General features: G+C 42.9%; 1 protein-coding gene across 6 annotated transcripts in view; it reads left to right on the top strand.

Annotated features, from left to right (window-relative positions):
• The window catches only part of ATP6V0A1 (ATPase H+ transporting V0 subunit a1), a 201,225-nt gene that overhangs the window by 43,339 nt on the left and 140,961 nt on the right, over positions 1–16,925 (top strand). For all 6 annotated transcript variants that reach the window (XM_073608392.1, XM_073608391.1, XM_073608393.1 and 3 more), the window contains exons 4-5: positions 7,240–7,337; positions 11,404–11,532. In XM_073608392.1, the coding sequence (XP_073464493.1) occupies positions 7,240–7,337; positions 11,404–11,532 (227 nt within the window). The remainder of the gene's footprint in view (positions 1–7,239; positions 7,338–11,403; positions 11,533–16,925) is intronic.

Below are 16,925 nucleotides of genomic sequence, written 5' to 3'. Positions count from 1 at the left end.
GCCCAATGGGTGGATATTAAAAGCTGACAAACTATTTGCCTCTTCATCACTCCAAAACCCCCCAAAAATTGTTAGGAGTTAGGCTTTAGGTCCACGAGATGGGAAATGAGCTGCAGGGAAATAGCGAACTTGCTAACAGTATTTAGTGTTTTCCATAGGTGCTCATTTTCTTGTTCAAGTATTTTATTAGTCAGGTAAGAGGATAATGGTACAAACAAACATTGGTCCATTACATGGGCAAAAAAGAAGAAATGAGTAAGTAGCACAACAGTAACTAAGATATTTAACACATGAGGGCTGATGCATATGCATAGACATAAGATGCATACTGGGTATTAATTGGCACAGGCTAAAGTCTAATGGTCTAGAACGTGTGAAGAGTGCCTAAATTGCATTAGAATTCTCTATCAAAGAGAGTGTATGACACATGGTAACCAAAGAGCGTTTGCATGAGAGCTCACTGTGGTGCAATGGTAAATTCTGGAATGTTGGCTGCCCAAGAAGGAATGCCTTAAGAAGAGAAGGTAGTATGGGAAAGGCCAAGACTGTGGTGGGAGGGAAGGAAGAGAGGAGAAAAGCAACAGAGTAGGGAGTCCCAGGTACCTCTAGAATGAACTTAGTGGGGAATACCACTAAGCCATGAGATGATGACACCAATCACGGAAGTAAGAGAGATTCATCAAAATTGGATGGGAGGAAATGTGCCACCCATGGGGACCAGAGGGCTTCATATTTGGCTACTCTATCAGAGATGACTGCTTCAACTTTGGCATGGCTCATGGCTTGTGTGACCTTATTTTTAATTGCAAGAGCACAAAGGGTAGGGGTCTTCCATGATTTAGCAATAATTTGTTTAGCTGCCATTGTGATCTATAGAAAGTTTAAATTGGCGTTGTGTTAAGTCTGGCAGCTTCAGATTTAATAATGCAATAGATGGGTCTGGTGAGAAGGGGACACTAAATAGGGTGGAGAGCATGTTAAATAGGCTGGACCAAAAGGCTTGCACTACTGGACAGGTCCACCGGATATGCAGGAAGGATCCTTGGGCTACACAGCCTCTAAAGCAATTGGAGGGGTAATGGGGAACATATTTAGAAATCCTGGTGGGGATTAAGTACCAGCGGTTAAGACTTTGTAATTAGTCTCAAGTGCCACAATATTCTGCAAGGACGATTTTGTGGCTTGTCAAATGTGGCTCCAATCTTTGGTGATTTCCAAGTCACTTTCCCATTTGAAGGCATAGGAGGGAGTAGAGGGGGTTTCAGAGGTGAGAAGGTGGGAATAAAGGGCAGAGATAAGGCCTCGCCTATGCGGGTCGATCTTGCATGTTTGTTTAAAGATGACATAGAGGGAGCTGGGGAGTCTTTAGTTATTAGGGGTGTAAGCAAATTCTTGATTTGGAGGTATCGAAAATCTTCAGAAGAGGGAAAATGTCATTTGACTCCCTAAGAGTGGGAAATGGCCTAATTCTGGAGGGGGTCATGAACTTATAGGCCGAAAAAGATTTGCCGGTGACCATACGCGAAAAGAGGATGGTGAGGTCCAGCCTGGGTAGAACGCAGGATTCAGAAGAAAAGAGAGCATGGGGTTTTGGGGCGATTGGAGTGAATGTTTGAACTTGAGGTGATCCCATAGAGAGAGAAAGTAATGGGTCACTGGGTTGTGTATGGTACGACAGTCGGAATGATGAAGCCACAGGAGGTTAGCGACCGAGAGAGAGTCACAGTTAACCGACTCCAAGCCCACCCAGATATTTTAGTGGCTGCATGATACTTGGGCAGTTGAGCCAACTCGGCAGCATGGAAATATCTTGTGAAGTTGGGAAGACCCAAACCTCCTCCTAGTTTAGGTAGGTATAGGGCATGTCGAGGTATACAAGGTTTGACAGGGCCCCAAACATAGGAGAATAGACGTCGTTACAGCAAGTGAAGGAAATGGCTTGGGACCGGGATGGGCAATACCCGGAACAGGTATAATATTTTCAGAAGGATGGTCATCTTGGCCACTGTTATCCTGCCCATCCAGGCTAATGGTAGAGTGGACCACTTGGTTATAAGGTTAGTAAAACATGTAAGCAAAGGGGGATAGAGCGGGAAGACCATGGGAATGGTAGGAAGGTCTGCAATTGGATCAATTCGTCAGGGAGAATGGAAATGTTCAGCGCTGTCGATTTAAGTGGGTTAACTTTCCACCCCCCGTATGTTAGGATTTTGGCAGGTAAGGTGAGCTAGGGGCTCAATAGCCAGGGCAAATAGGAGTGGTGAGAGCGGGCAGCTCTGACTCATTCCTCTATTGATCGGGAAAGGTTCTGATCTATATAGCGTACAAAGGCGGAAGGGTTGGCATAAAGAGCTGAGATCCAGGATAAAAAATGCGTACTGAACCCCCAGCGCCTGAGTATGAAATGGAGATGAGGCCAAGACAAAGTGTCAAAGGCCTTTCTTATGTCTAAAGATAAAAGACATAAGGGGATTCTGCGGGTATATGTGTTAAGAGGAACGTGCGTCAAATGTCTCCTGCCTGTCAGGTGGGAATGAAACCCACTTGGTCCCTATGTTTAAGGGATCTAGTGACTAAATTAATACGCGTGGCTAGAATTTTGGCAAGCAGTTTGATGTTGAGGTTAAGGAGGGATTTGGGTCAATAATTCGACCAGGATGAGTCGTCAGTCTGTGGTTTTGGAAACATCGTGATGGTCGCGCTCAGTGTTTCGGGCTAAACGCATGGCCCTTTAGTATAGCATCTTAGGCTTTAGTTAACATGGAAGCTAAAAGGTCTGCAGATTTTTTTTATAGTATGTGGCTGAAAACCCATCTGGCCTGGGACGTTTATGAGATTTTAGAGATTTAATGGCCTGCAGTACCTCCTCAGGCTCAATGGGTTTCTTAAGACTATCGCGTTGGGGAGAAGATAGAGACGGTAAAGCAGTGTGTGAGATAATGGTATCAGCTTGGGTTTGGTCAAGGGTGTTTCTTTCTGAGTAAAGAGTAGCAAGGTGTTTATGGAACATTTGAAGAATCTTGGTTGGATTGCTAGTATTGATATCTCGAGATGTCTTCAATTGGATCGGTTTAGGGGCCTGATCTAAGAGTCTGAGAGAGGGCCAAGAAAGTGTCAGGTTTTTTCGCTTTAGAGCAGTATCTATGCCTTGAACGCAGCAGAGTTTTTTCAGTCATCTCGGTTAGGAAGGGGTCAAGCTCTAGTCTAGCCTAGCTTTTTCTAGGGCCTGCCTGTTTGGTAGGGAGGGGTCAGTCTGAAACGCTGTGTGAGTGGCGAACGTAGACTCTAGACATTGACGAGTGAGGCATTTCTCCTTTTGAGATAAGACGCCTGACTAATGCAGGCTCCTCTTATTCCGTAACTGGTTTGTGTGCTTCCCATAGTAGGAGAGGAGAGATGTCTAGAGTGGAGTTAGTGGAAAGGTATTCCTTGAGCGCTATTTCTATTTCAAGGCAGTGGGATGGATGGGTTAGGAGGTTATTTTTAATTTATACAGGAAGGATCTTTAGTGGATGGGGCCAAGGAGGTTAAGGTGGTTATGACAGCACTGTGATCAGACCAAGGGATCGGAAGAATTGAGGAGAGAAGCTGGGGAATGGTGCCCGTAGTGAGTAGTATGTGATCGAAGCGCGAGAACGAGTTGTGCGGATGACAATATAATGTATATTGACCATTGAGCGGGGTTATGTTCACGGCAGGAATCAACTGAGTGGCGCTGCAGGAGTTGCTGGAAACCAAGTTTCTTACTGCTAAATAGAGACGGCTGTGGGGATTTGTCTAAAAAGGGGTAGAGGGAATGGTACCTCGCTTATGTAAGTCAACTACTGCCAGTAAATGGGAAAGAAACGGGAGGGGTGTAGAATTGGGTGTGTAATAGGATACGGTGGTCACTTCGGTATCCAGTAGGAGGTCAGAAAGGATTAGGTAGCGACCTTTTGGGTCCTTGATCTCCACCAGGGGGGTGAAGGGAGTTGTACGGTGGAAAGCTATTCGGACTCCCCTGCATTTGGTATTAGCTGATACTGTGTATACTTGTAAGTAAGCTGGATCCAAATACTTAGGGGTGGAGCGAGGGGTGAATTGAGTTTCTTGCAGACTCACTATGTGTGCCTTAGTAGAAGCGAATGCCTTTTAAGGCTTTGGTCCTTTTTATGTGGTGAGTTGAGCTCCTGGACATTAAGAGTTAGCACATTTAACGGTTCCATCGTAGGAATATGTGTGGTCTGGGACTCCGAGATTGAAGTTCTTTAGGGGGTACCTGGGGGGGGGGGTAGGGGGTGGTGAAGCATAAGAAAGTAAAGAAGGAAAGGAAAGAAGTGAGGCGCCTTTGGGTGTAAAAAGACTAGCAAAGAGTATTTTACAGCATGAAAGGCAAAAAATGTGTCCCTGAGACTGGTGGGTCACGAGTCTGGGGAACAAAAAACTACCATGGAGTAACTCTAAGGAGAGATCCATGGACTAGGTGGAGGTGCAGTGACAAACGCTGGGGAGAGAACAGCCCAAAAAATTATCAAATGACAACCATAAACGTGGAATGTATAAACATTGCATCAACCAGTATAATGTTAATATCAGAGGCTCAATAATATGAAACGATGAAGAAAAAGAAAACAAAAACAAAATGATGAGTTGGAGCTCCTGAGGTCTACTGTCCTGTGGATAAAAAAATACTGCATGACCTACTAGTGCGAAGTCAGAGGATCAAGAGAAGATTACTGCCTGTCATGACAACAGTTATCGTGACATTAGCCACAATAGCTGAGGGAAGGGAGCAATAGGGCAATGAGCACAACCTCATGATATAGGCATGCTAAGATCCAAATGTGAGTGGAAGTTAATGTAGGCCATTTTGGATCAAACATCAAAATGTATACTCTATATAGTTGAAGTTGCTCGATGGCTTACATATCAATGCTAATGAGGGAATAGAGACAAAGGTCAGCTAGGAGTCCTTGGGGCCACTGTGTAGGACTAAAGGCATAAGCAATAAAAAGTATTGAATATGTGAAAATGTATAGTGGTGGGGGGATATTTATACTCTGAGGGATCATAGCGGCCAAGCAATCGAGTAACAATGACCCAGGGGGTCACCGGCGGTAGTTTGCGTAGTGTTAGTGGACCCAGAGTCCACGAGACAAGTTCATGGGTATGAGATGTAGGAGTCTGATGAACAGAAGAATTGAAGCCAATTCAGTCTAGTTAGGGAAGGTCAGGACTAGCTGATTAGGCCTCAGACCAAGACATCTCAGACTGCAACAGTCAGGAAGGAAAAAACTTACAGGTGTGAGTAGAGTTCAGTCAATTGAGTCTAGATGCTCCGGGGCAGGGGATGCAAAGCATCTCTGTTTATATGAGTTGGCTTGCCCTTGAGTTTTCGTGGAATTCCAGGTTTTCTGAGGTGAGCAGGAGGCAGACTGGCGGTGAGAACCTTCATGCTGAGCATTGGAAGGCAGGGGTTATAGATGTTGCAGGGTTGCTTGAAGGTCACCGGTCGATCTACAGGTGTAGTCGCGGCCCTGGTAGGAAAAGAGAACAGAGAATGGGAAGCCCTAATGGTGATGTGATGTTTATGTAAGATTTGAAGATGAGGTTTCAGAGCTCTTCTTTAATCGTAAGCAGGGACAAATCTTGGGAATCTGGTAAGTATGCCCTTGAAAGACCAGAGCATCTTTGTTGTGGGCAGCTGTCAGAAGTTGCACCTTAGTTCAAAAATATTGAAGTTTTGCGATGCTGTCTTGCGGTGGACCATCTGCCTGGAGGGGGGTCAGGGCCCGATGGACCCTGTCCATCTCCAGGTGCTCAATTGGTATTGCAGGGGCTAGCTCTTGAAAGAGGGCTGTAACCATGGATTGCACATCGAGAATAGTTTCAGGGAGCCCGCGGATATGAATATTTGACTGCCGGACTCTATTTTCAAAATCTTCCAAGCGTGTTTGAAGGGTTAAGTTCTCTGAGGGCTTCCAATTCTTCTGAATGATTATGGATGAGAATGTCCAGGTCATCGACTCTCTACTCTAGCTCTGCTGTCCTCTGACCCAGTTCCCTGATTTCCTAGGATAGCTTATTTGTGATGTGATCAGAGGTTTGCTTAAGAGCTTTGGTAAGCATCCGTTCAAACTGCCTGAGGAGGTCTGTGGGTGCTGAGCCAGTGAGGGGGTGATCTCTAGGTCCGTGTCGGACTCACCACCTGCAGTGGCTTGATGCTGCTTGCGTGAGTGTGGAGAGCGGGGCTGCCATGAGGAAACCGCCGCCATCTTGCTGGAGGCTCATGGCACGACATCCCGGATCGATTTGATTTTGGGGAGGACAGCTCCATGGACCATCCTGTGGGAACTGGGATAAGATGCTGGCAAGGATAAGATAGCGTGCGGGCGGCAGCGGGTCCGGTGTCGGCTCTTACTGGCTGTTTCTTCCCCAAGTGGTGCAGAGCCTCAGGCAGACATGTCCGTCCTGATGGCTTCGCCCATGCGTCCCCTGATCTCAAGGTTCCATAGGTGCTCATTTTAATACATCACCAGAAAAAAACACATGCAGTACTTCTCTGCAGTACATGTACATTGCCCCATGTTTTATCCTTTTATGGGATACACATACAAAAAAATACCTGTTGTGCCAGAAATGCAATTGGCTCTTAAACCCAGTGGTGGACTAACACCATAAATTTTTGTGGATTGGTGTGATGTCAGCTCTGCCCAGTGCCTTTTGCTAAACCGCCCAACCAATTCCACTTCTAGATCTCCACAACATTATGCTAATAATTCTGTAGTCCAAGATAAGACCTCTGAGGGCTCTTGGAGATAACATATGAAATAGTGTGCAGAGGACACAGGACCACTCTGAATTTCTGATAAAATCAACAGTGTTTTTTTTTTTCAGGTATAAACATCTTCCAATGGCATATTTCATAGATCAAAAGTGAGCAAAGTTCTTTGTTACATTTTCATTAATAGCTTGAGATCTGTCCATTGGACAGCATGAACTATTTTACGAGAAGGAGTTCTATGCCCTTCTGTGCTATTGCAGTGATAATTATAAACATCTTTTAGCAACTGCAAGTGAAAGACTGACCCTAATGTAGACTTTCAGCACGTTTATTAATTACCTATATTTACCTTCTGTCATAAGTAGGCTGAGACAGATTTGTACTGTCTACTAATTTTATTTCAGTTGTCATAGACCTACCTATGTTTCAGAGATGTATAAAAGTACAATGATTATTGCAATGATATCATTTTATAGGGTTTGTGGAGAAAGAAATTAAAAAGGCGAATATCCCTATTCTTGACACTGGTGAGAACCCAGAAGTACCCTTTCCAAGGGACATGATTGACCTTGAGGTAAGTTTCAGACTAAAGTGATTTGTAAAGTTTCGTTTAAAAAAATAAATAAATACATTATACTTTCCTGCTCTGTTGCCCTGGATTTGCACAGGGCAGCCTGGATCCTCCTCTTCTCGGGTCCCTCTTTGCTACTCCTCCCTCCTGTCGCGTGCCCCCACAGGAAGCAGCTTGCTATGGGGGCACCCGAGCCGAGCTGCAGCTCCGTGTGTTCATTCAGACATGGAGCTGCTGTTTGGCCCTGCCCCCTCTCTCTCCTGATTGGCTAAATGACTTTGACAGCCACGGGAGCCAGTGGCGCCGCTGCTGTGTCTCAGACAATCAGGAGGGAGAGTCTTGGACGGCCGAGGGACTTGTGGACATTGCTGGACAGAGGGGGCTCAGGTAAGTATAAGGGGGTGCTGGGGGAGGCTGTTAAACACAGAAGGCTTTTTATCTTAATGCATAGACGAAAAACCTTCTGACTTTACAACTCCTTTAAGAGGTCAGCATTTTTTATAGCATGTTAATCAATATGGAAAATTGTTAAGATTGGCAAGTAAGATATGGCGATAGATGGAAGCCAAATGTAGACAGAATATGACCAGGCTGTGGACTTTTTAAAGTGGTTCTAAAGGCATAAGGTTTTTTACCTTTAATGCATTCTTTGCACTAAGGTTAAAAATGTTCAAATACTGTAGCTGCTGACTTTTAATATTAAGACACTTACTTGTCCAGGGATCCTGCGATGTCAGCACCTCAGCTGATTTTTACATCGACTCTCAGGTTCTGCCACTGCCATTGTCTCTAGGGGAAACTGGCAGTGAAGCCCTGTGGCTTCACAGCTGGTTCCCTACTGCGCATGTGTGAAGCGCTCTGCGCTTTCTGAATGGCCCGGCGGCGAGGGGAAGGAGGAGGGGGGCGAAATCACTTGGAAGTGGGAGCAGGTACCAGTCAAGGTGCCAAATGTGGCACCAGAGGGGGGGGGGGGGCGCAGATAAGCGGAACTTTCACTTTTGAGTGGAATTCCGCTTTAAATGTAAAGATTATTTATAAAAATAAAAAGTGGAACAATAACAGCTAAAATAATGCAATAAAATTATTCTGGTGGACTACAGAGCATAGGATAACGCTAAAAATCAACATAATTAAAACCACAATATAAGAGTTGTTCTATATTTAAATAAAATATATATTTGAACATGTGTACACAGTGTAAAATAGGCTCATTTGTGCTAAAAAAAAAAAAAAAAAAAAAAAAAAAGTTTATATTATAGCAAAGTTTCTTTTATCATCTGATTCATACTAAGAAAATGTTTCCAAAACAAAATATTTCGGCTACTTTCACACTGGGGCGGTGTGGCGATGGTGGTAAAGTGGCACTAGTTTTAGCAGCATTTTACCGCTGTTATAGCAGCGCTTTTTGGCTGCTAGCGGGGTGCTTTTAACCCCTGCTAGCGGCCGAAGAAAGGGTTAAAAATGCCTATAAAACACCGCTTTTCAATGGCAGGGGCAGTTACACTGCTCCCACACCGCCCCAAAGACGCTGCTTGCAGGACCGCCCCAGTGGGAAAGCACTCAGGCTTTCGCGCTGGGGTGGCTTTTCAGGCGCTTTACAAGTGTTATTTTTTGCGCTAAAATGCCTGAAAAGCACCCCAGTGTGAAAGGGGTCTATTACAACACAGAAATGTTCATTATAATCTGTTATTATAATCTGTTTAACTATGCAACACAGTGGAGATTTGTGTTTAAATTGTCACTAAACCCACATTATAAAAAAAACTATCAATAAATGCTGTATCACATGCTGTTCATACTCACTCCGTCACTATGAGATTTGTTTTCTGTATTCTACAAAAAAACTGGTTGATCCTGCTTTTCTCTATCTCCACCTTCTGTACATGTCACCAATTCAGTTGGAAATTTTGCAGAGCAGTGTTGGCAGCTCTGTACATGCTCAGTTTTCAGTGAGTTTCTATGCTGAACATTTCCTCCCTATCACATCTGAGCAGCCCATGAGACTGTATAGTGGGTGTATACATTTATAGTGGTAATTGACAGCCCCCTCTCTCCCTCCCTCCCTCCATGCCCACTAACCAGCTAAACACAAGGGGGCAGGATATTACATCTTGATTGATTGAGGCTTCACCTCCCTCTTATTCTAAGACACAGGCAGGAGGGGTGTGACACAGCCTGTGACTAGCAGAAATCCGTTTTTTATAATAGTTATTATTATGATATTATTAATTTATTTTTACTCTGTATTCCAAAGGCTTTTTTTTTTATTTGGAACATGTGACCAGCAGCAGAGGACTTGAAGCTTCTCTTGCTTCTGTTTCCCTGCAGACAGGCTGGGAAAGATCTGGGTCACGTGACAGCTGTACATTAATTGGCCTCCATGCACACTAGCTTAAAAATCATTGCTTCTACAGGAGTTTTGTGTTCTGCCTGTAAAAGCAGATCAATGTTATCCTTTGTGTCCACACACATTAGGACGATTAGATGCATATTCTGAGCTCAGTGCTTAGGCCCCTTTCACATGAGGCGGACTCCGTTTGTACGGAGCCCGCCTCTGTCCGCCGGCTCAGCGGGAGATCAGTCTGTTGATCTCCGCTGAGTCAGTGGATGACAGGTCCCTCTCTGCTCACTGAGCAGGGAGGGGCTTGTCAGGCGCCGCTGCCGCCTATGGAGGGATCGGATAAAACGGACAGCATGTACGTTTTCATCCGATCTCGCCCGATCCGATCCGCCAGCGACGGACCTGGACGTAGAGCCATCCGTCTGCTTTTAGTGGATTGGACGCGGTCGGATGTCAGCGGACATGTCTCCGCTGACATCCGACGCTCCATAGACTAACATGGAGCGCCCGTTCAGGTCCGCTGTCAAAACTGACAGGCGGACCTGAACGGTCCGATGGTGTGAAAGGGGCCTTAGAGTCAGGAAAAAAAACCTTCTGGTTCACTTTTGTGATTGGAGATTTCTGGAAGAAAAAAAAGAAAAATTCTCCTCGTATAAACTTTGTACAAAAAACTCTCTATATGAGCATTTGTTTCTGCCAAGGGAACTGGCATTTTTTTAAGCCCAGTGTGCATGGACCCTTAGGAAAAAGGTACTTATGTTTTTGTTAAATAAAATAATTACGGTGCCATCAAATAGAAGGAACAATGTAAATTAAACAGCGTGTGTTTAGTATCACTTTAAGGGCCCATTCACACTATATACATTTACCTGCGTTTTTTCTCATGGATAAACCCAGGCAATCTCAATGACACACAGAAAACTAATCAGTGATCCCTGCAGGTAATCGCTGGCTGTGTGGACAGCCATGAATAACTGTGGCCACCAGCAGCCTGTCATTATAGTGAACAGGGCCAGTGGCCACAGCTAGCTGCTCACAACAGCAGCCGGAATCCTGCCACTGCAATTCGCACTAGCCTAAATTTCCAGTGTGAATGTAGCCTGATATTGTGCAGGTTACAGCACAGCAGTCTTGGGTGCTGATAAAATGTTGCTGTTTAATATACTATATTTCTGTTGCATTGATAGGAATATTTCAGTGTTTTCTATGAAATGTTTCAGAAAAGCTTTTATATTATATCCTTTCACATGGGCTTGTCCTTGTACAGACTCCGCTTTGCTCAGCATGGATTGATCCGCTGAGCAGGCGGTTGACAGGTCCATCTTCTCACTGTGCGGAGATGGACCTGTCAAAGCCCCGCTGTCCTCTATGGAGATCGGATAAAAACGGACCGTCTGTTTGTTTTCATCTGATCCTATCCTATCCGATTCTCCAGACGGATGGAAAATAGGGTTTCCATCCATCTGGATTTCACGGACAGGATCGGATCAGATATTGGCGGATGTCAGCAGACGTGTCACCTCTGACATCTGCCTCTCCATAGGGCAATGGAGCGTCTGATCAGGTCCGCCTGAAAAACTGACAGGCGGACCTGATCGGACCGCCTGTGTGAAAGGGCCCTAAAATAAATAAGACTGCATGTACATTCCTTAGCTACTTACAGTAATGCTCTGCAATTTTTTTTATATATTTTTTATTTTATAACTTTACTGTCTGTTCAACTAACAGGCCAATTTTGAGAAGATTGAGAATGAGCTGAAAGAGATTAATACAAATCAAGAGGCGCTGAAGAGGAACTTTCTGGAGCTGACGGAGTTAAAATTCATTTTGCGCAAAACTCAGCAATTTTTTGACGAGGTCAGCGTTTCTTTGTCTCCTAATTTAGTAACTAACTGCGCCCCAGAACAATTGGTTTCATTTTTTTTACATACATTTTCCATTGTATTTCAATTTTAATTCATTTTAAAGTTTTTCCTTTAAGTGGTATTCCAGTCATACCCTAACTAAGCTTAAATCTACTCCCTCCCCCATTATAAGCCTATTCTATCTACCCTGTCAAAGAAAAGATGCCTATACTTACCTATTTTGAAGCTGATTTGGTCTGGTCACATGACCGGCTTCAGTGTAGAGGAGGGACATCCGACAACGGCTGCAGAGCTTGGACAATGACATCACCCATAAGCTTACTATGGGGCAGTCATTGTCTGCTGTCCCTTTTCTGCACTGTAGCTGGCGCTGTAAGTTGGTCATGTGACGGGACTGGAGCAGCTTCAGGTAAGTATAGACAACTTTTCTTTTACAGGGTAGATAGAATAGGCTTAGAATGGGGGTGGGAGTAGATTTAGGCTAGATGCTTAGATTGCAGCTGCTGGTTGCATTTTTATCCTGATTTTTAGCATTTTAATACTTTCTTTTTGTCCTATACTTGGCTCTACCATGAGGTCATTCCAGTTGTGTTAGATGAGACATGCTACAGCTGACAGAGGATTAATGAATCATCTTTATATATCTGTGTACTTGATTGTTTAATTCTTAATCACACTGTATCAAGTGAAATATGTTGTGAATGTAAGGACAGAATTGCATTGGTTTTAGCTTTCTTTCTATTTATGTTAGAATATTTGCTCTCTTTTACTGATGTATATTTCCTGGTCGCTGTATCAGCTGTGCTGATGTAACAAAAAACAGAGCCGAGAAAATAGAAGTTGCAGCTGAAGCCCTAGCAAAGACAAGTTGGAGTTTGAAACTTCAGTGGTTACCAGGGATGACTGCTCCAGTTTCCTTTGCTCTAGTTTTTGTGACGCCACTAGTGTTATCTTCTTCAGTTGCACTTGTTGCTTTACATTTTCTGCTTTTTCTTTTTTCCTGTGGTCCTGATAATTTTTTGTTTTTCTTCGTCAATCTACCTCTTTTAAAAAAAAAAAAAAAAGTCAAAAGCGCAAGAATAAATATAAAAGTAATAAGAAATCAACATTTAAAAAAAAAAAAAAAATGTTGATTTCTTATTTTATATTTATTCTTGCGCTTTTGACTTTTTTTTTTTTTTTTTTTTTACCTCACCCCATATTTTCTACCTGGTGATTTCAGGTTTCCTTTTTTTTTTTTTTTTTTTCCAATGACTGCATCTCATTTTTTTTTTTTTTGCTGTCTCTGTCACTGCCAGCTGTCTTAATAAGCTCACTGTTGTTTCTTTTTACATTTTGTAGCCTACTTTATTGTTTTTTTTTTTTCTGCCCTTTCTGGATATCTGCTTTCCTTGTAATCATGTTTTGTCTCACTGTCAGATTCCTCCCAATCACCCTCTTTGGTGCTTGCTTACTGTTTTTACGCTCCCATTTTCAGCTTCCATGCATATGTCTACATGCAACATATCTCAACATATAAGGGTTGATTTACTAAAACCGGAGAGTGCGAAATCTGGTGCAGCTCTGCATAGAAACCAATCGGCTTCCAGTTTTTTTTTTTTTTTTGTCAAAGCTTAATTCAACAAGCTAAAGTTTGAAGCTGATTGGCTACCATGCACAGCTGGCTGCACCAGATTTTGCACTCCAGTTTTAGTAAATCAACCCTATAATGTCTTGTATTCTCATTTTCATTGTTACATATTTCTTTTGTTTAATGCATTACTGACTTTACTTTCTCCACAGCTTATCATGCTCATATTCTCGGGGGTTACTTTTCATTTAAAGGGTCAGTCCAGCAAAACTGTCATTTTTAAGCTATTGGTTAAATCCAGATAGTTTAACTTTCAAACATTTTTGTATATCTCATAGTGCAAGATCTCTGTGATTATACTGACAGTTGCACACTAGCCATAGTCATCACAGTGGGATACTGCTAACCTACTTGGACTTGTGAAAATGCAACAGGAGTGAAGAAGCAAATTTTAAAACTACACCCATTCTAGTCCCTAAAGTGGTTGTAGACCCTGTTTTCCCATGTCTGAAGTATAGGGCATACCATCATCAGAAAAAGTGCAATACCTTTTTTGTTCTGTCATCACTGGGGTCATGTGACTCTTTTTTTTCTTTTTTTTTCACCTCGGCTCAGTCCAGGCCAGGGGGACCGGTCAAGCTCTAGCTTTTTTTTTTTTTTTGATTCACCCTCTTCCACAGACCATGCAGAGTGAAGTGGAGCTGTCAGACAAGTATTTTTCTGCCTGCAGGGTGGATCAGAAGCTTAATTAACTGCTCCTCTCCACTCTTCATGGCCTGGGGGGAAGTGGGCCTGAAAAAGATAAAGCGACATCACCAGGACATGTAACGCACTTTGGTTTAGGTAACCGCCTGACCTGGACTGTGCTGATGTAGACCATAAGCTCCGCCATAAGCAGGGAGTAAACAGAAGAAGTAGCAAAAGAAGGGAAGCATGCGTACTGTGGTGGCAACACTGACACTGCGATGGCCTTTTGAGCCTGCAGCTTATTTGCCACCAAGAACTACGAACTGTGAGTGCTGCCAGAATCAACAGGTAACATATTGTCAGGAAGGTTTTATTATTTTTTTACTGACTCTTTACAGATATAAGATGCACTTCTTTCCACCTTTAAAGGGAAACGCCTGACAAACAGTTAAATACACAGTTTAGAAGCATATACTGCATGTTTCTGCTTTACTTGCCAAAGGATTAGTTAGCCATTCTTGTGATACACACAGCTGTACGTGTCTGGGCAACCACTCTTTCTCTTCCTGGATTAACATTACAACTACCTGAGTCAGTTTGCACTGGACAGACCTTATCCTGTATTTATGCTGCTACAAAGCTTAACCAGGAAGCTAGATAGGTAAATCAGTGTATCACCTAAGACCCTTTTCACACGTGGTGGACTCCATAATGCGCATCCACCTGCTCAGCAGGACTTCTGTCCACTGCTCCCCGTTGAGCGGGCGGATGACAGATCAGTGTCCACTCCGGTATTCAGAGTGAACACGGACACTGCCCCACTGTTCTCTATGGGGCGTTTGGATGTAAATGGACTGCCGGATGGGCCGCTCCATAGAGAACAATGGCTGGTCCGATCACGTCCGCCTGAAAACGGACAGAATTTGGCTGACCAGAATAAAAAATGAAAAATTGCAGGTAAGATTGCGAGAACAAAAGGTAAGGAGAAGTCTTTTAATGGGGACACCTATTCAACGGGACAAATGTCTAAGAAAGCTATGCTTTGGGAGATTTCCTGTAACTCCTGTGTCTCTGGAACAGGAAATTAAGGGAAATTTCCCCAATGGTACCCAAACAGCAAAGACATAACCTGACCAGGGTTTTTTTTTCCCTTCAATACTCAATCCAAAAGGAAGAAATAAAAAAAAAAAGCAAATACATAGTCTTTAACTCAAATCTGACATTTTGATGGACTGACTTGGGTTTAGGTTAGGCACTCTTGTGGGGCTAAACATTTTTGCTTTCATGTTTCAGAGATTTCTAATCTTAGTTGTGTTATAGGGAGGTTTTATACATGGTGGGTGTGTTCTAACTTCATGTAAGGTAAGTGCAGAATGAACACCCACCAACCCCTTTCTTTGCTGATGGCTGTGAAAGAGTTTCTGAATGCTGCTGAGTTTTAGGATAACGCTTTTATATGTGTAGCAGGTTGATATCTGTAAGAGGTGTTAAGGTTTGCTAATTGATTATTATTTTGATTGGTGTGCAGATCAGGCCAATCAAAATAAATAGTGTTGCTTTTGAGGAAGAGGTTAATGGCATGCAGGTGGCATTATGGCTTCACTCCTAACACCCCCCCCCCCCCAATCACTGCTTCATCCTTGTTTTCTATGTTTTGCTTCTAAATTGTGCTTTTCAGTTAATCAATTTAAAATTAAGGCAGCATCCTTTTAACTCTTTTGCATTTCTTTAATGGACAAAAGCAATATTTAATTACAGGTCTGAGATCTTGGAATCCCAATCCAGAAAGCACAGAACATAAAAAACATACCTGTAAATAAACTGCTCTTTCTATAATCGGTATTATGCATTAAAAACTTCTGCAACCATTTTGTAAACATTTAGGCTTCTTTATTAAGTTTTTTTTTTTTTTTTTTGAAGTATAGTATCCCCATAGCAGACAGATATAATTTTACAGTTATCACATCAATTAGAGATTTGGTTCATCACAATGACATGATTTCATGGCACTTTGGACACGCTTATTAACTAATACAGAATGGCATACAGAAGAAGGTGCCTTGAGTTTTTGCAAAGGAAGGCAAGGGGGACAGCTGGAATACATTTTGTGTGTTTTATAAATACGTTGTAAAGCAGGATACTCTGAATCATATCAGTCTTTTATTTTATGTCTATTGGTTTTCATCCTTCATCTCAAGAGCAAGTGCTTGTTTTTCATGGAACAAGCGGACCTTCACCCTAAAACTCATGTCATGCTGCCCTGCCTCCTTCTTCCCCTCCCTCTCTTACAAATGGATTTTATATTTTTAACAAAGTCATTTATTTCAACTGTCAAGTAGGACTTCCACCTTTTTTTGGCTTGAGAATTAGGTTTTTTTCTCCCTGCCCCTGTGCATGTGCAGATGCGCAGCTTGGCTTTGGGCCCTGCAAAAGCCCTGTGGCACATCTGTTCATGCACTGGTGGTTTCCCCAACCATCTGCATGCACAGAATATCAACTGTGTGTGCACAGATGTGCCATAGACCGGACAATGCCTATGGCACATGCACCATAATGCCGGTGCCGTAGAGAGGGGTGGACTAAGGTTCTGCTTCAATTATTGGCACAAGGGATTGCTGTTTTTGGAGTTTTAAATATGCTTTATTAGTAATTGATTCTTTTTTTTTCTCTCGTTCAGGGAATTTTCAATTTGGCTTACAATACGCAAAATAAATAACTTTGAAAGCTATTTGATCTTTTGGCCCCATTCCACAGTCTTTAATATTTCTGTTCTCATTGCCACAATTTAGTAGTAAAAAAAAAAAACTTGAAGGGGGAAATGGTTTTTATATTATGTGCCCCTTTATTACAGCAAATATTTGGCACCCACCAAAGCTGCCTACATACAAGTCTCTCTGCCCAAGGTAGCCACTTGTATTTTAACACTGATCCTAGAGTGCAGGTGTTCCCTCAGTTTATAAACTGCTTTTGTAAAATTCCAATACAAAAGACTGGAGGATGCATGGCAAATGCCTGCTATTAAAAACATTATTGAACCCTTGTGGGCAGAGTTTGGCTACTGGATCAATTCATTTTGTATTGCGGGAGATTGGTGTGCAGTTTAATTTCTTCTGTACCGAATCTGTCTT

The sequence above is a fragment of the Aquarana catesbeiana genome, linkage group LG12 (assembly GCF_042186555.1).
Source record: "Aquarana catesbeiana isolate 2022-GZ linkage group LG12, ASM4218655v1, whole genome shotgun sequence".
NCBI classification, from domain to species: domain Eukaryota; kingdom Metazoa; phylum Chordata; class Amphibia; order Anura; family Ranidae; genus Aquarana; species Aquarana catesbeiana.
Note: the sequence above shows the minus strand (reverse complement) of the source record. Positions and strands in the feature narration are given on the sequence as shown.